The sequence below is a fragment of the Ornithorhynchus anatinus genome, chromosome X5, assembly GCF_004115215.2.
Source record: "Ornithorhynchus anatinus isolate Pmale09 chromosome X5, mOrnAna1.pri.v4, whole genome shotgun sequence".
In the NCBI taxonomy this organism is placed as follows: Eukaryota; Metazoa; Chordata; class Mammalia; order Monotremata; family Ornithorhynchidae; genus Ornithorhynchus; species Ornithorhynchus anatinus.
This window is the reverse complement of record NC_041753.1, coordinates 44,925,481-44,949,640: the sequence shown is the minus strand read 5'-3', so window position 1 is coordinate 44,949,640 and position 24,160 is coordinate 44,925,481. Positions and strand designations below refer to the sequence as shown.

General features: G+C 42.5%; 1 protein-coding gene across 3 annotated transcripts in view; it reads right to left on the bottom strand.

Annotated features, from left to right (window-relative positions):
- The window catches only part of TTC39B (tetratricopeptide repeat domain 39B), a 125,806-nt gene that overhangs the window by 11,173 nt on the left and 90,473 nt on the right, over positions 1-24,160 (bottom strand). For 2 of the 3 annotated variants that reach the window (XM_029054995.2, XM_007655627.2), the window contains 10 exons: positions 22,976-23,081; positions 17,833-17,898; positions 16,262-16,370; positions 15,664-15,731; positions 15,486-15,545; positions 13,343-13,504; positions 10,972-11,063; positions 6,296-6,416; positions 3,457-3,577; positions 2,163-2,249 (listed from right to left, as the gene is read on the bottom strand). In XM_029054995.2, coding sequence (XP_028910828.1) covers positions 2,163-2,249; positions 3,457-3,577; positions 6,296-6,416; positions 10,972-11,063; positions 13,343-13,504; positions 15,486-15,545; positions 15,664-15,731; positions 16,262-16,370; positions 17,833-17,898; positions 22,976-23,081 — 992 coding nt within the window. The remainder of the gene's footprint in view (positions 1-2,162; positions 2,250-3,456; positions 3,578-6,295; positions 6,417-10,971; positions 11,064-13,342; positions 13,505-15,485; positions 15,546-15,663; positions 15,732-16,261; positions 16,371-17,832; positions 17,899-22,975; positions 23,082-24,160) is intronic. The other variant, XM_029054996.2, reaches the window with a different exon arrangement.

Below are 24,160 nucleotides of genomic sequence, written 5' to 3'. Positions count from 1 at the left end.
TTGGGAGTGTTGAGGCATTGCCTTTCAGTAATGGTGCAACACTATATTCTTGCCATTATAAAGTGGGCCTTAATAATTGAGTAGTGTTCCAGGAATGTCACCAGAAAGCATGAATTTCCTTTTAATTTGGGAAAGATCAGTGTTATGACAGATGGCCTGCGAATCACCACATTTCTCTTTCGCAAAGCCTTCGTAAAATGTTTTTATTTCCTCAGCCTGCTGCTAGTCTCATGATAGATTTTTAGCAACATGTTGGGTTATAATCTTGATGATTATGACCACTCATTATGTGAGTTCATAGTGATTGGTGAAGTTTTACTTGGGTTGATGAGAGAAAATTCCCAGCCTGAAGTTTGATTTTACTTTCATGCAACACACTGACGGCACTGATAAAGGGAGAAAAGCATTCATGTCCTCTGAGGTCTTAGAAGTGATCACTTCATCTATTAATTGCAACTTTTTTATGGTATTTCTTAAGCACTTACTGTGTGTCAAGCACTGTTATATGTGCTGGGGCACGTACAAATTCACCAGGTTAGACACAGTCGCTGTCCCACATGGGGCTCACAGTCTACGTAGGAGGGAGAAGGACTGAATCCTTATTATGGGCAGGGAATATGTCTCCTGATTCTGTTGCATTGTACTTTCCCAAGCACTTAGTAGAGTACTCTATACATAGTAAACACCCACTAAATACCATTGATTGACTGAATTTCACTTTATAGTTGAGGAAACAGAGGCACAGAGAAGTTAGGTCACTTGCCCGAAGTCACACAGCAGATAAGTGGCAGAGTCACGATTAGAACCCAGGTTCTCGGACTCCCAGTTGCCCTTTTCACAGACTTTAAGCTGAAATAGTATGCACAGTTTAAGAAGGAAAGGAAAATGATGATTTCATACTTGTGGGTTCACCAAAAATCAAAATCAAGGTGTATTTTCTAGAAAAAAAATAAAAAACCTAATCAATCCTTTTACTTCAAGATAGCTTTCTAGACCATTTTTCCATATTTGATTACTAAGGTATTGGGCCTTGCATATATGTTTAAATACTTTTATATTAAATTATGATTCCCTTGGAGGTAACGCTATATAACTCTTATAAAACTCTTATGCAACTCAATCCCAACTGAGCATTAGTAAAATGACAGACATATTCAAAGAATTCAAAGAATATGTGGTAACTGTGGTATTTAAGCAGTTTTGTGCCAAGCAACGTATTAAGAGATGGGATAGATACAAGGTTATGAAATCAGACCCCAGTACCTGTGCCATATGGCAACGTAGCCTACCAGAAAGAGCATGGGCTTGGGAGTCAGAGGACTTGGGTTCTAATTCTGGCTTTGCCACTTGTCTGCTGTGTGACCTTGGGCATGAAAGTTTACTTCTCTGTGTCTCAGTTCCCTCATCTGCAACATGGGGATTCAAACCTGTTCTCCCTACTTAGACTGTGAGCCCTATGTGGGACCTGATTATCTTGTATCTACCCTGGTGCTTAGTACAGTGCTTGGCACACAGTAAGTGCTTAAATACCACAATTATTATGGAGCTCACAGTCTGAGGGAGAAGGAAAACAAAGTATCCCATTTTTACAGATGAAGAAACTACAGCAGAGAGAACTTAAGTAACTTGCCCCCCAGTTACACAGCTGGCAACAGGCAGAGCCGGAATTAGAACCCAAATCTCTGGACTCCCTGCCTTGTGTTCTTTTTACTAGGCCATAATGCTTCTCTATTCTAGAAATGCAGAACATTTTCTTTTTAAGATGGACCCTCAAGTAATGAAGGAAAACAAAAATTCTACAAGCATGAAAATTTGTTTTGGGTCTTGGTTATAATAACTGTAGTGTTTGTTAAGCACTTACTGTGTGTCAAGCCCTGCACTAAGCACTGGGTTAGATACAAGACATTCAGGTTGGACAGTCTTTGTCCCACATGGGGCTCACATAGTCCTCATCTTTTCCATTTCCCTTAAAATTAGATGCATTTAGTTTCATTTTTCCACTTTGAAAAGACGACATTCTTCCCTTTGGCACTGTTTTACTTCAGAAGTGCAAATATATCAAATATAAACAAAAATAGGAATAGATATAGAATAGGTTGGGGATTTAGAATTTAAGTGAAGATAGAGAAAGTGTGAAACCTAAAGTATGTGCTTATACATACTTCCTGGTGCTTCTTTGCGAAATAGTACATTTCTCTCCTTCCACGTTTTGCTCTCGCATTCTGTTGCCAGCTCTTCTTCTTGCTTCCCTGTAGCCCAAATTCAAAGGGATTGTTTTTATGTCCATAACTCAGTGTCTGAAAATGGGTACTACAATTGTTTGGTTAATCTACCTAAATTTCAGACCAGCTAGGATACTGGTCTGAAAATGGGACAAGGGAAAATGATAATTTTTTTTTTCTGAGTTAGGTGGCATATTTTATAAGCAAAGGGAAGTACGTACTCTAAAGCCTAATCAACAATTGTTTTTTAAAAGGTCATAATGGAAAAAAGTTTATTTCTGATTGGAGAACAGATGTGCTTCAGCAAGCAAGCTTGCCTGATACATTCCATTTTGGAGTTCACATTAGGCAATTGTTGTGCATTTTCCATTAATCATTCACTCATCATTCAAAAGTGGGACACTTTTCAAAAATGAAATCATACATTCTTAACTGGTTCCTTTTAAATTGGGAAAATGTGGGATTGGATTAAAACAGAACAATGCATTCATAGTTATTTAGTCTAATTTCCATTCCTGGATTCCTAGTTCTATTGTTAAATAGGTAAATGTGTTACAGTTTGGACAGATCCTATGAATTGGGTTTTTTAAATAAGTCAGGCTATTTATCGTCACAATTCCCCAATTCTGTTTGAAAATGCCTTTGATTTTCCTGATCATTTGGGAGAATAAGGGAGAAAGGGAGTAGTTATGTACCAAGATGTTCTTAAGCAATATGGATTCCCCATATTTCACAACACTCAATATCCACAGTGGTATTTTTAATATTTTGGGATTTTTATGTTTGGGGATTATGACAGAAATACTGATTAGCTTTGGCATCCTTTAAAATCCACAGTTAGTTTTTATGAGGATGGGCAATAAGTTATTATATGGAACCAATTTGAATGTGGCACCTGGAACACCAAAAAAAAAACCCAACAATATAAATATGATCAGATTTCTCTTTGGGGAAAAAATATTTACTTTTTTTTTTCCCCAGAAAGGTAATAGTTTTTAAAGGAAGACCCCAGTGAATTCCTTGGAGACAGTCATAGAATATCTTGGAACTTTCCCAATTAGAGGCATTTTAAGAACAAACTTTCCTTATGGTGTTCTAAGGTATGAATTACAGCCATAATTACTTCATGTTAGCAGACATTTATTGGGAAGAGTTTCACAAGAACAACCTCCAGCATGGTCTCAGGATGTTTTTTTTAAGTGGTGGTTTAAGGAGCAGATCACTACAAGCTTACCTTTCATACTTGTTTCACTGCGTAAAGCTAGTTCTTCTTTTTCAATGGTTATCAACAAACTTTCAGTAAGATCAGCTCTTTTGCCCACTATTGAAAAACCGTTCCAGACATACATCATTTCCTAATAGGGAAGAAAACAAAGAGATTTAATTATTATAAAAAACAGGATAAATTAAATTTCTGCCACTGCTTTTAAAGAGTTCAAAAAAAATACACCAGTTTATATAAAATGTTTCCAGGGAATGCAATAAAGAAGAATGTTAGGGAGATTTTATTGGGCATGTCTTCTTTTATATTTCCAAAATGCTGCTGCCCGATTCCATAATCCAATATGGGAAAGCCTAGTTTATTAAAGACCATATGGCTGAATGACAACACCTGAAAATAGAGAGTCATGATTTTTCACTGCAGGTTACATTTAATAGACCAACAGATGAGATTTTTTTGACCCAACACAAATTAACTATTCTGAAAATATTTTCCTAGTACTAATAATGAATTTCAGCTTCTGAAGGTCAAACACCAGAAGAAGAATTATTTAACATAAAACAGCAATTCAGAATGAGCATGACAATGGGGAAAGAGTTCACTAATACTCTAGAAAAGTCACTTTCGCTTAGGTCTCCTAAAACCAAGCTGATTAAAATCTGAGTGATCATTTTAATGGCATGATTTGCCACGGGAAGGAATCATACCAGGCATTTTCTTCTCAATATTTTAGGAAGCTATGCACCTTCCTTACAACAGCAGCCTGAGATGCCGGCAGTCCCCAAGATTGCATAGGCTTATGACTTGAGGAGCAATGAATGTTTGGGCTCCAGTCCGTCTTCCTCTACTGCAGAATCCAATCCCTCCCTCGCCCACCATCAGGAGCACAGGATGATCACCGTCACCTCTACTCCCTGCTTACCACATTCCGTTCTCCTCTCTTCCTGCCATCTCAAACTTTCTCCTTCCCCCAAAATGACCTCCGACACATCATTTTGATCACACCCATCCTGCATCGCTTGTTCCACAGCCCAAGAAGTGAAACATGCTGCCTAGTGGAAAGAGCATGGGCCTAGGAGTCAGAGGACCTGGGTTCTATTCCTGGCTCTGCCATTTTTCTGCTGTGTGACCTGGGGCAAGTCACTTCGCCTCCCTGTGTCTCAATTACCTCCTCGGTAAATAAAGGATTAAGACTGAGTCCCATGTGGGACAGGGACTGTGTCCAACCTGATTAGCTTGAACCTACCCTGGCTCTTAGTACAGTGCCTGGCATTTAGTAATAATAATAATGGTATTTGTTAAGCGCTTACTTTGTGCCAAGCACTGTTCTAAAGTACTTAAATACCATTAAAAAGTGAAATGTGGCCCTTGGATCACTGTTCCATTGTGAGTGAACATCCCTTCATCCTAGAACTTTTATTGCCTTCCTCCTTACAATCTGTAAGACCTGATTCCCTGCATACCTGCTACTCTTCTCCCATTATCCCCAGCTCCCTGGGAAAGTTGTAGGGATCAATCTGCTCTATGCCCCCATCGCAAATGATATCGTTCACCTCGGCAATGTTCAGAGCCTATATCATCCAGCTCCAACTTTTAGTTGCCATCATCTACTGACCTTTCCACCACCACATTCTGTTGATGACTTTCTCTTTTTCCTACTTTGATTTTCACCTTTTACAATGATCCCATCAGCTTAGTAAGATGGTAGAGATTTCTTACCCTTGTGGATTCTGCTTTCATGGGTTAAAGAAGCACATAACTCCACGAGAACCAGGAAAAAAGAGAAAGGTTTTGCCTATGCCCCACTCAAGAGAACTCTAAGGGCTTAGTTCCATTCAGGAGCAAATTAGCCCCTTTGCTTCCTGGGAAATGTAGTTTCTACTTTCCTTCTCTGCAATTCCCTTTCCTACTTTAAAAAGGACCTCTGTGGGCAGGGAACGGGTCTAGTCAGTCAATCATATTTAGTGAGCACTTTGTGCAGAGCACTGTACTGAGCACTTGGGAGAGTACAACAATAAGACACATTCCCTGCCCACAATGAGCTTACAGTCACCAGCCTTATTAACTGAGCACTTACTGTGTGCAGAGCAATGTATTAAGTGCTTGGGAAAGTAAAAACTCCGTTATAATTATACTATTACTACTAATAATAATAATTGTGGTATTTGTTAAGCACTTACTATGTGACAGACACTGTACTAAATGCTGGGGTGGATACAAGCAAATTGAGTTTGACAAAGTCCCTATCCCGCATGGAGCTCAGTCTTAATCCCCATTTTACAGATGAGGGAACCGAGGCACAGAGAAGTTAAATGATTCGCCCAAGGTTTCACAGTAGACAAGTGGCTGAGCCGGGATTATAAGCCAGGTCCTTCTGACTCCCAGGCTTGTGCTCTATCCATTAGGCCACACTGCTTCTCTTGGCTCAGTGGAAAGAGCCCAGGATTGGGAGTCAGAGGTCACGGGTTCTAATCCCAGCTCCGCCGCTGTCAACTGTGTGATTTGGGGCAAGTCACTTCACTTCTCTGGGCCTCAGTTATCTCATCTGTAAAATGGGGATGAAGACTGTGAGCCCCACGTGGGACAACCTGCTCACCTTGTATCCCTCCTAGTGCTTAGAACAGAGCTTTGCACATAGTAAGCGCTTAACAAGTACCACCATTATTATTCTCTGCTACTCTCCCAAGTGCTTAAGATAGTGCTCTACTTACAGTAAGCACTCAATAAATACAATTCATTGCTGTTTTGAAAACATATAGCTCTCACTAAAGATTGTGCTCCACTACACTCAGTGTAACAGCCATCTAATTTTAGCATTCAAAAAAGGAAGAATTTAAAAAAAAATAACTACCAGGGCAGGTAAAATCAGCTTCACAGGTTGAGGACTTGAGTAACGTCGGGACTTCCTCACTGCAAACTTCTCCGTTGGGATAGATTTGCCTGCTATTCTCTGCTTTAGGCTCTCGACCTGCCTGGAAAGATACACACCACACAATGAAAATATGATAAATCAACGAAGATAAGCATAGGTATGTTTTATCACAATTACTATGTTAAAATACATAACATGTAGCTCAGACTGCAGAGAGCTATTTATTCAGAAGCAATTTCTAAAAGTTAAGAAAAGCTCTCAGATTTTCCAAATATTAGCATCTATGTGGCATAATTTCTTATATTTAATGCCTACTCTCTCCCCACCCCCCCACATAAACCACATCCAACATCTCTCCCCATCTTTAAAGCCCTTCTGCGATCATATCTCCAGGAGGCCTTCCCTGAGTAATCTCTCATCTCTCCAATTTATATCCCCCCTCTAAACTGTAAGCTCATTCTGGGCAGGGAATGTGTCTGTTGTTGCACTGTACTCTCCCAAGTGCTTATTACAGTACTCTGCACATAGTAGGCTCTCAATAAATATGACTGAATGAATGAATCCCCCAACAGCCACTTCAGCTCTTCTGTACCACCTAAGCAGTTAAGGTTAACACAGGCTTTGTAGCACCGATATACATTTTTTATATACTCTATTACTCCCCTTATCGGTATTTTATTTAAGGGTATGTCATCTGCTAGAGTGTAAATTCCTTGAGGGCAGGGGTTGTGTAGTCCACCTTTTTATTCTCCCAAGAGTTTAGCACAAGATTCAGCACATAGTAAGTACTCAGAAAAATGCAATTAAGTTGTTGGGGGGTGGTTAATGGCATGTGTTAAGCACTTACCATGTGCCAGGCACTGGACTAAGCACTGAGGTAGATACACATTAATCAGGTTGGACACAGCCCATGCCCCACATGGGGCTCACAGTCTTAATTATACAGATGAGGTAACAGGCACAGAGAAGTTAAGTGACTTGCCTAAAGTTACACAGCAGACAAGTGGCAGAGCTGGGATTAGAACCCAGGTGCTCCCTCTATCCACTAGGCCATGCTGCTTCTTGCTGATTAATTGTCCAATTTCAGTCCTGTATTTCTTAATAGATGTGGAAAAACTGGAGAATGTGCAGAAAAAAAAAGATTAAAAATGTGGACAAAAATGATTAAAATGGGTCCTGGGAGGAAAGGCTGAGGGAATTAGAATTTTAGGCCTGGAAAAGAGGAAATTGTCTGGTGACTTGATAATGTCTAAAGCTATATGATGGTTTTTATATTTAAGAGAAGCAGCGTGGCTCAGTGGAAAGAGCACGGGCTTTGGAGTCAGAGGTCATGGGTTCAAATCCAGGCTCGGCCGTTTGTCAGCCGTGTGACTTTGGGCAAGTCACTTAACTTCTCGGGGCCTCAGTTACCTCATCTGTAAAATGGGGATTAAGACTGTGAGCCCCACGTGGGACAACCTGATTCCCTTGTGTCTACCCCAGCGCTTAGAACAGTGCTCGGCACATAGTAAGCGCTTAACAAATACCAACATTATTTTTAGGAGAGAGCTCATTTGAACACAAGGATGAATTTCTTGGCTATAAAAAATATCCAAAGCTAGCTGAGGTTACAAAATTGGATTGTGAACTCTGCTTCACTAGGGATACTAATTTTTAAAAAATGGAAAATACAGAAGCATGCACTTGATTGCTTACATTTATTTAAACATTCTGGATGGTTTAAGCATTCCCTTGCCTGGAGGCAGAAGCAGGATCAGATGACCTACCTCAGTCATTTCTAGGGATTTGCTGAGATAAAATTCCAGTAACCACCGCTAATTTCCCATGTTGTTATGACATTCTCTTAAAATCATAAGTCACTTTTTCCAGAGTTAGCCATAAAGACTTTAGAGAGGTAATTATTATGAATGGGAAATTTAAAAGTGAAATGCATGCCTTGCCATCTGTCCTTTGGTGTAGCACTATGCAGAAGCAGGGGGATGAATTAGGTAAGGTGTTTTTGGCTCCCTGCTACAGTTTCTTCAATTTGTGGGGAAAAAAAAAATGAAAAGATTTTTAAGAATAAGTGGTCCAGATAGAGATTCTGAAATCAGTTAAGGAAGAGAATTCAGAAAGATTATACTACACCATTCCAAATTTGAAAAAAAAAAGTCTAACAGGAAAGAAAAAAATGGAAATAACTTTTCCAATCCAGATCTGGACAGGACATGAAATCTGATAATGCTGATGAACAAACACATCTCCATTCTATCCTCTATCACCACGGATAATTGAGAGTTGATAGTATTCTCACTGAACACCATTTTATGACTGGTTAAGGCAGAATGAGGTAATAAATCTCAAATGAAGCATATTCCATTAAAGTTTCCTCTTGAGTATAATTTTTGCTCCTGATTTTAATTCATCTTAAATGTAGCATATGTCATCTGATATTCAATATCAAGAAACTGTTCCATTCATAAATCATTTGATTCATACTTAGTGTTTAAACTAGAAAATAGAAGCCTGGAGGAGGGTATCAGTTCTCTCAGAATATATGGGATAGGCCATCAATGGGCAGGGATTGTCTCTATCTGTTGCCAAATTGTACATTCCAAGTGTTTAGTACAGTGCTCTGCACATAGTAAGCACTCCATAAATACTACTGAATGAATTAATATAAGTAATGCTGCTATGGAACTGTTACTCTGTTGCTTTCCTTGACCATAGGACTGAACAAGAAGTTATGATCTTAAAGTGATTTATGTTGGACACAGGGAACAACCTCTTGACTGTTAAAGTAACAAAACTACTGGAACAGGTTACTTAGAGAGGTTTCAGAATCTTTGTTCCCAGATACCTAGATGTAGGAGGTTGGCCCAAATTCTCTCGAGGCCCTTTCCTGCTCTTAGAGTTACAGAAGCAGCATGGCTCAGTGGAAAAGAGCCCGGGCTTGGGAGTCAGCGGTCACGGGTTCGAATCCCGGCTCCGCCACTTGTCAGCTGTGTGACTGTGAGCAAGTCACTTTACTTCTCTAGGCCTCAGTTACCTCACCTGTAAAACGGGGATTAACTGTGAGCCTCACATGGGACAACCTGATGACCCTGTATCTACCCCAGCGCTTAGAACAGTGCTCGGCAAATAGTAAGTGCTTAAATACCAACATTATTATTATTATTATTACAGTTCACCCGGATTCAGCACTCAAAATGCTTTCCTCTAGCTTTAGACGGCCACCTAGCGGTGAGAATGAAGAGTGGCAATTTCATCAACAATACCGAGCTCAATTCACAGTCTGGAGGCCACGTACCGACTTTGGGGAGAATTCTTAAACTTCAGAACTCTCTTTCCTTGCAGCCTCAGCTGAGCAGTTAACATTACAGTTCTACTTCTGAAAGCACGGTATAAATCAGGGGATAAAAGGGGGAATTTTCAACCTTTGGAGTTGTGACGACTGTTTTACTCGACTGAATGTGATATACTTATGTATGAAGAGTGAAGAGGGAAGTTTTTACAAATCTGAATTTTAAAATAGGATCGCAAAATTACACTTGCTCAAATCAGCTGTATCCCTTGCGTGGTTGCTACCCAAATGAGCAGATACCGCAAAGAACTCTATTGTTAAAGAGGGCTACAAGAAGACATTGAAGAAGGTTATTACTTTATCAATCTGCCTTCTGGATCATGAGCTATCATAAATGTGAGACTAGTAATTGGGTCTTAACAGAACTCTCTTCCCAAAGACACCTATCCTGTTTTGTGTTTCCAGGTCCTCTCAGTGAAAATTCCTGCACCCAAAGTATGGTAATATAGGACTTTGCCCTCACTTTTCCCTTCCCACCATCCATGTAGATCACGACTTCTCCTGGGGGGGCTCCAGCAGGGCAAGCCCCTATTCTGGAGCTTGAGCCTACTGCCAAGGCAGTACAATGGACTCGGAAATGCCCCCTCAACAGAGTCCCACCCACACATCCCATCCATTTTCTAAACAATGAAAGCACATTCTCATTGGCTTCCATTCAGTAACTAACCCCAACTCTGAAGATAGAACCAAATGCAGCTCCCCCAATCAGCTACAGGCACGGCCACATCCATGCTCAGCTAGAGTTTGTTTCTTCCCACTCCCAGTCCCACAGCACTTATATCTGTAATTTATTTGTATTAATGTCTGTCTCCCACAACTCTAGACTGTAAGATCATTGTGGGCAGGGAATGTATCTGTTTATTTTGTATTGTACTCTCCCAAGCATTTAGTACAGTGCTCTGCATACAACAGCTCAATAAATGCATTGATTGAATTAATGCAAAACTAACACAGGGGTGCTGCACAGCCCCAAGGCCACTTGTTGACAAACATGAACAATTTAGGCTGTGTAAAATGACTCAGTTTGAGAAAAATATAACGAGAGAATTTTAGAATTATGTTTCCACAGCATGTTACTATAGCAAGTTCAGAGCATCCACAAAAGAGCATCCTCTAATGAACTTCTTCTTAAGGGGACATGCCTTTAATCAGATGCTTTGATCCTTGTGGTGATTTTCTCAAGGCTCCTGCTCTCCCTGCATTTCACTGCCCTAGAGCATGAGCAAGTAGCTGTGTGGACATCTGCAGCTACTTGATACAATTTTCTGCTCTGCCTCCCAGCCAATGTACCACCAAGAGTGCCTAGTTTTACCTAAATAATGACACAACATTCTCTCCAGTTGATTTCACATCCTCATCTGATAGCATGCTCAAAATTGCAGCTTTTTGGAACACATATATTGCCTAAAAAACAAAGAGAGGCAAATAAGTATAAAACAGCTTTGAACTTGAGGCATCGCATTGTTAGAATAAGAGGCAAAGCTGTTAGATGAGAGAACATCAACTCTGTTCCCAGAACACTTGTAAAAGAACAACTTCTGGGACTTCTTTTTGGAAAAAAAAGCATCCAGTTTGGAATTGACAAGTGAAATGATGTGGTAATTTAACAATCATCTCAGTTATCTGATCAAGGTAAATGGCTCAGGCTGCAAAGTAGATTTAAAAAAAAACAAAAAACCTCAATTATCCAGTGGACTATCTTTCCAATTGGTGGTGTACATATCCAAATTCCTCAAATCATTTTCAACTTTCCATTACCTGGGAACAACTTTGCATTTTAAGTACAGGGATGAACTTGAGATGGAACACTGATGAGGCAGAGAGGAAGAGATGACAGGGGAAAGGGTGAAGCTGAGGGAAAAGAAAAAGGAAAGAAAGTGAAGAATAGAAGGAAGATGGGGGCGGAGGGGAGGAGGAGAGAAAGAGTAGTAGGTGAGAAGGGAGAGGAAGAGTGGTGGGCATTTTCTTGCTGAAGTACCAGCTCCTCCACAGCTGCCCACCGCCAGCCAAGAAGCAGGAGGTAAGGTACCAGCCCAGGTTGAGGGTAAAAAAATCAATCTTATTGAGCGCTTACTGTGTACAGAGTATTGTACTAAGTGCTTGGGAGAGTACAATGTAAGAGTTGGGAGATAGATCCCCTGCCCATAATGAATTTACAATCTAGAGAGGTACATAAACATTAATATAATTTAAAGTAGTTTGTGCGAGTGCGCACGCGCACACACACACACACACACACACACAGGCATTTGTTAAGCACTTATTATGTGCCAGGCACTGTACTAAGCACTGGGAGATACAAGGTTGGATATAGATCATCTCCCACTTGGGGCTCATATTCTTAATTCTCATTTTACAGATGAGGTAACTGAGGCACAGAGAATTGTAGTGATTTGCCTCAAGCCACAAAGCAGACACGTAACAGAAGCAGGATTAGAACCCAGGTCCTGACTCCCAGACCCATGCTCTATCCACTAGGCACCACTGCTTCTGGCCTGAGGGTGGGGTGAATGTCAAATATCCAAAGGTCACAGATCCAAGTGCAAGTTTTCAGTAATAGAGAAAGCCTGGGGGAGGCCAGGGTTTGGGTGGGAAGATTAGGAATCCGGTTTTGGATATGTTAAGTTTGAAGGTCAGAAGGACACAGTAGAGCTGTCCTGAAGGCAGGAAGAAATGTGAGATTACAGACAAGATGACAGATTTGGGGGGAATCATCTGCATAGAGATGGTAGAAGAAATGAGAGACTGCAGAGGAAAGAGAGATTGGGAGGATCATCTGCATAGAGGTGGTAGCTGAAGCTGTGGGAGCAAATGAGTTCTCCAAGGGAGTGGGTGATTTTCCTAAGCCCTTATGTCCTTTACCTGTCCTCTACTCTGTCACCTATCTGCTTGGCTGTGTACCCCCTTAAGCATTTAAATACTGACTCCAGACCCTCAGCACTTACATACATACCTTTAAACTCTCATTCCCCATCTATAATTTTTTGCTTAAATGTGTCTTTCCCTATAAGCTCCTTGTGGAGGGATCATATTTATGAACTCTACTGTAGTGTACTTTCCCCAACACTTAGTACAGTGCTGTACACACAGTAAATGCTCAATAAATGCCAATGATTGTGTGAGGTTTTTGAGGAGTGGGGAGGTGTGCGCAAAACTATTCTTTTGAAATATGTTGCGAGCTTCAGAGTAAAGTATGCACTAGATAGGGGAGAGGCTGGAGGAAAGGAGGTCAGCGAGGACCACTGGCCTGGAGCATTGAAGATGAGGAGAACTCTGCAGGAGCCAGGAAGGTAGAGCAAGGTGTGTCCATATAGGAGCAAGAAGAGTCATCACCTTGGCTCCATTGATGGCTCCTTTCCAGCTTCAAGGACCCAGATAGGTTAGATGAGGCTGCTTAACCCTGTCCACAAAGCTATAGGGGAGTGAAGCGAATGACTTTGCTCCTCAGTAAGGATCCTATAAGGATGATGGCCCCCACTCAACCCCACTCAACCCAGTGAAGCTGGACCCCTTGTCTAATGTAATGAAGACTTAGACACAGTATGATAGAAATCTATGCGCTTGAGGAAGAATCTAGAAATGAAGTACAATTTTCTAAATTGCTCAGCTTCCAAAGCAGCAGCAAATGTAATACACTGCAACAGTTCTTATGACAGATAAAATGATAACTCATGTCCGTTTACCTTGGACCACCTGCTCTCTTTGCATAGCAGATCGGCATAATGATAAGCCTGAAGCCAGTCCTGCTGGAATGTATAACACCACATCAGCTCCCAGTAACAGAGGTGATGAATCTGCTTCCATTCTTGCTGGGCTGAAATGCAATCTTGGAATACCACTTGTGCCTGCAATGCAATTAAAGTCAAAACAAAACAAAACTGATCATTAAGTACATAAAACTACACTGCCACTCTGTTAATAACTGGAAAAAATTTTTCTTATTGATATTCAAATATCAAATAGATCTAATTGCCATTTGGCTTTGGAGACGATACTATCGATGATAAGAGTCTAATCAGTGAATGCCAAGTGGGTGGTAACTGTGTGGGCCACTATGCCTTCGAGATCACCTGAATGCAGAAATTGTTTCTTGATCACCTGTTGCATCTGTTATTTCCAGCTTCAACTCATGCTCTGTTTGAGTATTATGCTATTGCCCATTCTCCTCACACATCCCGACCAGCAAAGGAAGAACGCTTCAGTGCCAGTCAAGGTAAGAAGTTTGTCGATGGTACTGATGGAACTGCTCTAGAATTAATAATGTTGGTATTTGTTAAGCGCTTACTATGTGCCGAGCACTGTTCTAAGCGCTGGGGGAGATACAGAGTCATCAGGTTGTCCCACGTGAGGCTCACAGTTAATCCCCATTTTACAGATGAGGTAACTGAGGCACAGAGAAGTGAAGTGACTTGCCCACAGTCACACAGCTGACAAGTGGCAGAGCCGGGATTCGAACTCATGACCTCTGACTTAGAATTAGCACTTGGAGCTACCACAAAGGTCACATCTCACAGTGCCAACTGCCCTATAAACCTTCAGCTCGGTTTGAATCACGAGACCATGCTGGTGCCACACTCTGTTAGTCTTCCAAAGTTTTCAGGGCAGCCAAACATTTTTTTTTTAGCAGTTACTAGAACTCACAACTGCTAATGTAGTTAAATGCAGAATGATGAATACTTTGTATTATTCCCTGCATTTCTCTTGTTTTTAGCATGCAGCAAATGACCATTTCTACCATGCTTCACAGGGGTCTGAAGCCATATTGCAATTCTGGGTACTCCCAGTAGTCAAAGAGCAATAAGAGTAGGATGATCTTGGCAGTGATGTAAAGTAATGAGTCTATGATAGATGGCTGCAGAAACTCTCTAAGCTTTCTTTTTTAAAAATGGTGGTACCTTTAAACTATTGTGACAATTCCTCAGCACTACATAAATTGAAAAGAGTGTGCATTAACAGGACACCCCTCGCTGCTTGTAGATATTGACCAGCATACCATCAGATCTAAGAACTTTACGTTCTTAATGGCTCTAATTGCAGGAGTGATAATTATACTCCTAAGAAAAATTATGGCTTCATAGAACTACAAAGGACCTTAAGAGGTTATCAGGTCCTACTCTCTGCCTGCAGGGAGTGAATGGCTAAACTATATTTGGACAGATTTCATTAATTCACTCACTCAATTGTATTGATTGAGCACCTACTGTTTGTAAAAGCAGCGTGGCTCAGTGGTAAGAGCACGGGCTTTGGAGTCAGAGGTCATGGGTTCAAATCCCGGCTCGGCCACTTGTCAGCTGTGTGACTTTGGGCAAGTCACTTCACTTCTCGGTGCCTCAGTTACCTCATCTGTAAAATGGGGATTAAGACTGTGAGCCCCACGTGGGACAACCTGATTCCCCTGTGTCTTCCCCAGTGCTTAGAACAGTGCTCGGCACATAGTAAGCGCTTAAATACCAACATTATTATTATTATTTATTAAAACACTGTACTAAGTGCTTGGAAGAGTACAATATAACAATAAGCTCACACATTCTCTGCCCACAACAATTGTTTTTTAAAAAAAGCTCTTCTCCAGGGAAAGACTTTCAATAACGGCAGGTATAACATTTTACCAGAGAGAAACATGTGCATCATACCCCATCACTGTGCTACAGCACTTCTAGCTGATTTTTTTTTAAATTCTTTGGAATATTCCTTATTGCTGCATGTCTCTGACCTAGTATGTCCTTTACTGCAAGTGCTCTTGATGAATGAATATATTTTCTTGGCTGAGACAGAAAAATCCATGAATGGCTAAACAGTAATAAAGTGTAATAGAAAGTGAATTACCTTTTCAAAATTCCCTTTCAGCAACTCAATTCTGGCCGCATAAAACAAAATTAGCGAACCCTTGGGAGAAAAGGAGGAAAAAAAAAAGGCTGTTCAGCAAGGTCAGAAAGAAGGCTGTTCAGCAAGGTCAGTGAAACTTGACTATGTTTGAACAGTATAACCAAAGAACTGTGCATACGTTTGGAAATCTCTGGAGGTAGGGTTCAAGGAGAGTCTCTGCTTCCTCAAGATTGGCTTCCCCTGTACCTAGAAATGTCACAGAAAATCTTAATCATTTTAGTAAATACCAAGGACTTTAATTCTCATCTTCATGTTCATTGAAAAAAAGATTACAAGACTTACAAACTAATTTTCTATAAAAGATAAACTTTGTTATCATATTAACTTTTATATGGGAATAATCCAAATGTTATCTTTGATATTAGGATTAAAGAAATTTGGAGGAAAACTGGTTTGTCCAGTTTTCTTCAATTAATTTCAAAATTAGATTCTTAATGGCAAAGTTGGTTTAAGAGTCTCAAGCTTGCCAGTCAAAAATAGGCAGCAGATGGCTGTAGAAACGATGATAGCATTCAGAATTTCCAAGCTAGAAGAGACAAAAATGTTCATTCACCAAATTGGATTCCGTTTTAAAATTGTGTACCCAGCACTTTAAATTACTTTTCAAGTTTTCTATAGAAAATGTATATTTCTTATATTGATTTTTCCAAATTGTGATTCAACTGAAACTTATGAACAACTACAAAATAATCAAACAGTTAAATCCTAATCCTTACCAAGTATCAGCGAAACATACGTATGATATAACAGAAGGGTTAAGATGCACAATGTAGCCCTCAAACTGGCTCCAGAGGCACCTTCTCGTAACTGACAAAGCCCCAGGTCCTGTTGAAATCAAAATCATCTCTTAATTATAGCTAAAATGTTAGAGCTACCATTTTAAATTGCTGTAAAAAATTTTTTTATAGTATTTGTTAAATGCTTACTTTGTGGAAGGCACTGTACTAAACACTGGGGTAGATACAAGCTAGTCAGATTGGACTCACAGTCCATGTCCCACATGGGCCTCATGCTCTTAATCCCCATTTTACAGAGGAGGTAGCTGAGGAACAATGAAGCTAAGTGACTTGCCCAAGGTCACACAGCAGACAAGCGGGCAGAGTCAGGATTAGAACCCAGGGTCTTCTGATTCCTAGACCTGCGCCCAATCCACTAGGCCACGCTGCTTCTCTTCTGAAATTTTAAAAACAGGACTTCTCTTCCTCAATCTTCAGCAATTTTTTTTTTTTAAAAAAAAAGATGCATTTGGGTTCTTGCAAGTCTGTCAGTTTCTAGGTTTAGATTTCTTTTAAAGGACTTTTGTTTTGGGGGTGCATTTGATAGCATTCAAAATTGAATAAAGATGTCCTTTTATATATATATATACAGGCATGAGACAGTCTTATTAGTGTTTAGACACCATTTGGTTTAGAGAGAATGCTTACAGAATACTCACAGTACTCATTCCTTATTTTAGTCTGATAAATGACTGCAAACTGTAGAACAAAGTAAGAATAAAGTAGCAAAAAATATATATATATAAACTGCTTCACCTTATTCAAGTGATCTTCTCTATGCCTGCATACTGGATAATATAAAAAGCTTTGGTAATTAGATTAGAAGGTTCCAATATCTTGCAGAGAATTTATGATTTATAAATTTGATCACTTCAGTCGCAGTATAGAATTACAGGATATACTACTGCACTATATATCACTATAACCAAATAAAAGGAACATGCTTTCCTATCTAGTGTTACAGACAACTGAACCCTGGCAAAGGCAAAAATGGGAGGTAGGAGGGATTAAAGCTTTTTGTACTGGGGAGAGGTTTTTTGTTTTAATTTCTCCTTGGGGATTTCCTCCATCCAACTGCCTCCCTCTGGGGAAAATACACAAGAAAGTTTAAATGTATACAAGAGCCAGAGAAAGCCATGATCCTCCTCTCTCCTCTTACTAGGAGTTCATGACCATTTAAGGATGAAGGGGTACAAATCCCCATTGCCCAGGGGCAATGATTTATTGGGAGACAGTATGCCATCTAAAATGATACATATACATAACACTTCCACAACTTCAAACCACAAAGCATTTTGCAAAATTAATTAAATCATTTTAGACTAGCATGCAACAGTAAAAACAATATACCCTGTTTAAGAAGTTGTAACAATATTACATTAAATATCACATTAATTACTGAAAATATGGCTGACTGGCTTTAAAAACAAGTTAGCTGGCTAAACTCTTTGTAGTCTACAGTAAATAAATTACAATGTTATCTATAGAATTCACTGAAAGATAAATTGTACCCTATTGCCAGAAAACCCAATGAATTCCAGAAGTCGGAGAATCCTTGCTGGTAAAAGGGAAAGCATCTGCAAGAACATATAAACGAAACAAAACAAAAAAAAAACTAAGTAAAGCCTTTAACAGTCCACTGTCATACATTTTGTGATGCCCAAAAAATGATTGATTATGCTAATGAAGAAGAGTTAACAGCACTTTCTTTCAGATTCAGTTCTGCAAATTTAGCCCCTCCATGTGTATGTCAGTAATTTGATAACTTTCAGGACTTTGAAATATAATGCTATGATGTCAACTGAAGCTACAGTGAATATGTTCAAAGCTTCAAATTTCATGGTTTAAGAAAAAAAAAAAACTTTCAAGACTTAGTCTTTGATCTGGAAGTTGGAAGTGAACGTTAATCATCGGGCTTTACTTCGCATCTCTCAGACCCCAACTATGCTCGCCAAATCCTTGAAATTAAAAATAAACTGGTTCTCTGACAGATGGCAAGATAGATATCCACCAGTATCACAAACATATCAGTCCTGTCCTAGAGATGGTGGAATGGATCTATGCCCAAGTTTCACCTAAGATTCTTTCACTTTCTGAGACCTGTTTATGTTGTTAACCTTGACATTATACTTCATTCATCTCTCCCATTCAACCCATATATTATTGCCAAATCCTGTCAGTTCAACCTTCTCAACATCACTAAAATCTACCCTTCCCTCTCCATCCAAACTTCTACCACGTTAATCCAAGCCTATCCTGCCTTGATTACTGCCTCAGCCTCCTTGCTGATCTCCTTGCCTCCTGTCTCTCCCCACTCCAATCCATACTTCACTCTGCTGCCCAGATCATTTTTCTACAGAACCATTCAGCCCATGTTTCCCCACTCCTCAAGAAACTCCAGTGGTTGCCCATCCACCTCCGCATCCCACAAACTCCTTACCACTGATTTTAAAACAATCACCTTGCCCCCTATCTTACCTCTTTGATTTCCTACAACCCAGACCACTCGATTGGCTCCTCTAATTCATTCAATCGTATTTATTGAGCGCTTACTATGTGCAGAGCACTGTACTAAGCACTTGGAATGTACAAATCAGTAACAGATAGAGACAGTCCCTGCCCTTTGACGGGCTTACAGTCTAATCGGGGGAGACAGGCAGACATGAACAATGGCAATAAATAGAGTCAAGGGGAAGAACATCTCATAAAAACAATGGCAAATAAATAGAATCAGGGTGATGTACATCTCATTAAACAAAATAAACAAAATAAATAGGGTGAAGAAGATATATACAGTTGAGCGGACGAGTACAGTGCTGAGGGGGTGGGATGGGAGAGAGGGAGGAGGAGAGGGAAAGGGGGGAGAAGAGGGTTTAGCTGCGGAGAGGAGAAGTGGGGGGTAGAGGGAGCAGAGGGAAAAAAAGGGGGGAGCTCAGTCTGGGAAGGCCTCTTGGAGGAGGTGAGTTTTAAGTAGGGATTTGAAGAGGGGAAGAGAATTAGATTGTCTGAGGTGAGGAGGGAGGACATTCCAAGACCGCGGGAGGACGTGGCCCAGGGGTCGACAGAGGGATAGGCGAGACCGAGGGACGGTGAGGAGGTGGGCGGCGGAGGAGCGGAGCGTGCGGGGTGGGCAGTAGAAAAAGAGAAGGGAGGAGAGGTAGGAAGGGGCGAGGTGATGGAGAGCCTTGAAGCCTAGAGTGAGGAGTTTTTGTTTGGAGCAGAGGTTGATAGGCAACTACTGGAGGTGTTTAAGAAGGGGAGTGACATGCCCAGATCGTTTCTGCAGGAAGATGAGCCGGGCAGCGGAGTGAAGAATAGACTGGAGCAGGGCGAGAGAGGAGGAAGGGAGATCAGAGAGAAGGCTGACACAGTAGTCTAGCCGGGATATAACGAGAGCCTGTAGCAGTAAGGTAGCCGTTTGGGTGGAGAGGAAAGGGCGGATCTTGGCGATATTGTAAAGGTGACACCGGCAGGTCTTGGTAATGGATAGGATGTGTGGGGTGAACGAAAGAGACGAGTCAAAGATGACACCGAGGTTGCGGGCCTGAGAGACGGGAAGGATGGTGGTGCCATCCACGGTGATAGGGAAGTCTGGGAGAGGACCGGGCTTGGGAGGGAAGATGAGGAGCTCAGTCTTGCTCATGTTGAGTTTTCGGTGGCGGGCAGACATCCAGGTGGAGACGTCCTGGAGGCAGGAGATGCGAGCCTGAAGGGAGGGGGAGAGGACAGGGGCGGAGATGTAGATCTGTGTGTCGTCTGTGCAGAGATGGTAGTCAAAGCCGTGAGAACGAATGAGTTCACCGAGGGAGTGAGTGCAAATGGAGAACAGAAGAGGGCCAAGAACTGACCCTTGAGGAGCTCCAACAGTTAAAGGATTGGGGGCGGGGGGGGGGGGGGGGGGGGGGGGGGGGGGGGGGAGGCGCCTGCGAAGGAGACCGAGAATGACCGGCCAGAGAGATAAGAGGAGAACCAGGAGAGGACGGAGTCCGTGAAGCCAAGGTGAGATAAGGTGTGGAGGAGGAGGGGATGGTCGACAGTGTCAAAGGCAGCTGAGAGGTCAAGGAGGATTAGAATGGAGTAGGAGCCATTGGATTCGGCAAGAAGGAGGTCATGGGTGACCTTAGAGAGAGCAATCTCGGTAGAGTGGAGGGGACGGAAGCCAGATTGGAGGGGGTCCAGAAGAGAATGGGAGTTAAGGAATTCTAAGCAGCGAGTGTAGACAACTTGTTCTAGGATTTTGGAAAGGAAGGGTAGTAGGGAGATAGGACAATAACTGGAAGGGGAAGTGGAGTCGAGAGAGGGTTTTTTTAGGATTGGGGAGACATGAGCATGTTTGAAGGCAGAGGGGAAGGAGCCATTGGAGATTGAGTGGTTAAAGATAGAAGTTAAGGAAGGGAGGAGGGCAGGGGCGATGGTTTTTATAAGGTGAGCGGGAATGGGGTCTGAGGCGCAGGTGGAGGGGGTGGCACTTGCAAGGAGGGAGGAGATCTCCTCTGAGGATACTGCAGGGAAGGATGGAAAAGTAGGGGAGAGGGTTGGTGGGGGGGAGGGGAGAGGCGGAGGGGTGACTTTGGGGAGCTCAGACCTGATTGTGTTGATTTTTGTGATGAAGTAGGTGGCCAGATCATTGGGGGTGAGAGATGGGGGAGAGGAAGGAACAGGGGCCCTAAGGAGAGAGTTAAAGGTCCAGAACAATTGGCGGGGGTGAGGGGCATGGGTGTCGATGAGGGAGAAGAACTTTTGCCTGGCGGAGGAGGGCGCAGAGTTAAGGCAGGAAAGGATAAATTTGAAATGTATGAGGTCGGCTTGGTGCTTGGACTTTCGCCAGCAGCACTCGGCAGCTTGAGCATAGGAGCGTAGGAGGCGGACAGAGGAGGTGATCCAGGGCTGTGGGTTAGTGGAACGAGAGCGGCGGAGGTAAAGGGGGGTGAGAGAGTTGAGATGAATAGAGAGGGTGGAGTTGAGAGAGGAGACCTGATCATCAAGAGTGGGAAGTGAGGACAGGGGGGCCAGGTGGGGAGAGATGCTTTTGGAAAGATGGATGGGATCAAGAGAGCGGAGGTCTCTGTGGGGGAGTAGCAAAGATTTGCAGGGGGAGGGAGTGTGAGAGATGAGGCAGGTGAGAAGGTTATGGTCAGAGAGAGGGATTTCAGAGTCGGTGAGGGAGGAGATAGTGCAGCGGTAGGAGATGACGAGATCGAGGGTGTGACCGAGTCGGTGAGTGGGCGCGTCATGGTAGAGGAGGAGGTCGGCAGAGTCGAGGAGGGATAGCAGGCGGGCGGCAGAGGAGTCATCGGGTACATCCATATGGATGTTGAAGTCTCCGAGGATCAGAGTGGGCAGAGAGAAGGAGAGAAGGAAGGTGAGAAAGGGGTCTAGGTGGTTGAAGAGGTCAGAGGTGGGACCAGGAGGGTGGTAGATGACAGCGACAAGTCTCTGGAGGGGGTGGTAGAGGCGAATGATATGGGCTTCGAAGGAGGGGAAGGAGAGGAAAGGGGGAGGAGGGATAGTGCAGAAGCGGCAATGGGGTGAGAGGAGGAAGCCGACATCTCCTCCCTTTCCGGTGAGTCTGGGGGAGTGGGAGAAGGAGAGGCCACCGCTGGAGAGAGCAGCGGCGGAGACCGTGTCTTCGGGAGTGAGCCACGTTTCCGAAAGGGCGAGGAGGAGGAGAGAGCGGGAAAGGAAAAGGTCACGGATGAAAAGTAGTTTACCTGTAATGGAGGGGGGGTTCCAGAGGCCACACTTTAAAGTAGCTGTGGGTGCAAGGGGGGGAGAGGGGGGAGAGCGGGGGGCGGGGAGGGTTCGGATGGGAAGGAGGTGGCAGGGCCCTGGACGGGGAGAGGGGGAGGAGGGGTGGCGGTGGGACAGGAGGACTGGGATGGCGCGTGGGTGGGGAAGAGGGAAGGGGGGGGGGAGGAGGGGTGGCACTGGTAAAGTGGGGTTCTGGGGGGGGGGGAGGGAGAGGAGAGAGCGGGAAAGAGCTGGGCAAGAGAGGGGAAGGGAAAGGGGAGGATAGAAAGGGGCGGGGGAGGGGGGGTGGAGGGACATTGTCAGGCCCTCCTCGCTACACCTCAATCTCTTCTACCTCACCTCCAACCTCTTACCTATGTCCTGCCTCTGGCCTGGAACAGGGCACCTTTCCTCTTCATATCTGACAAGCGATCACTCTCCCCACCTTCAGAGCCTTATTAAAAGTACATCTTCTCCAAGAGGCCTTCCCCAACTAAGCTCTCATTTCCTCTTCTCCCATTCCCTTCTGTCGTCGTCCTTGCACTTAGATTTGCACCCTTTATTCACCCCTCCCTCGGCCCCACAGTACATATGTACGTATCCCTAATTTATTTTAATGTCCATTGCCCCCTCTAAACTGTAAGCTTGATGAGGTCCGGGAACATGCCTACCAACACATATTGTATTCTTCCAAGCATTTTGTACAGTGCTCTGCACAAAATAAGTACTCAAAAAATAAGATTGACTCTGTGTTAAATGCATCAGAAATAGCTCTAGAAGGGGCTGATGAGTTGACGTGGAGGAAATGATGAAGAGAGAGGATAGAAGGTTAATTAAGCACATTCACAGGGATGGGGTGGAAGCTAGTGAAAAGCTGTCACTGTCGCATTAGGCTTCTAAAGTCTATAAATAAATACGTCCTACCAAGTTAAATGCACCTATCCCAAGCTTCACTCCCCCTTCGAACTGATGATAGGTTTCTTTACTGCTTTTGTTGCTCTGTGTCATCTGCAGCACAGAATGGCATTCCCTGAAGTGGAATTAAAAGATCAATGTTAATGTGAAAGACAAATGTCATATACACTAGATTCATCACAAAACAGAAATATTTGGCATGTTTACAGAAATCATTCCAGTGAAGTAAGGATTGGAGTAGGATAGGGAAATGGAAAACCCAGACATAAACAGGACATTTCTGCTAGTTCCAGATGACGGAATAATAGCTTAATGAAGAGTTCATGACATTTTTCTTGACTTCAAACTTTATGTCAACTCCAGCATTTCTCATATTTGCCTAAACTTTGTAACTCACTCTTGGCTCAATTGCTAATATCAAATCTGTTAGTCATATCTTAACTAAATATAGTCTCTAAAATTTAATAAAGCATCATAATGAGGAATGACATTTGGGGTTTTCTTGTCCTTTCAATTAAAATGTTGGGAATTTTTTAGTTTAATTTTAGTTTATTGCAAAGTCTTGAAATTAATGATTGAGCAAAAATTGCCACAAAATTAAGTCTCCTGCCAGGAATGACAAATGAAGCCACATGGCCTAGTGGAAAGAGCACGAACCTGGGAATTAGGACCTACATTCTAATACCAGCTCTGCCTACTGTATGTTGTGTAACCTTGGGCAAGTCGCTTAACTTGTGTGTGCCTCAGTTTCCTCAACACTGAATGGGAATGAAATACCTGTTCCCCCTCCTACATAGATTGTGAGCTTCATGTGGGACAGGGATTTGTCCAACCTAATTAACTTATACCTACCCCAGTGCTTTGAACAGTGTTTGACACACAAATACCATAAAAAAAAAATGAGCCTCAGTCCTCAGACCTCAGGACTAAACAGAAGAATTGATTATGTGCTAGTGAATCATGCAGCACCACCTGCACTCTCTTGTCACTGCCGATCATATTCCTGCTCAGGCATGGAGTGCAGCAAGCAAGTAGTAAGGCAAGGGTGCAGCACACTGCAAAATCACGTGCAGTCTTTGCCTACGTTTGCCAGAAAAAGCTAGAGCTGGATAAGAACTCAGGTCTCCTGTTTCCCAAAGTACTGCTCTTTCCACTGAGCCAACAGCAGGTGGAAGATACCAGAATTTATATGGA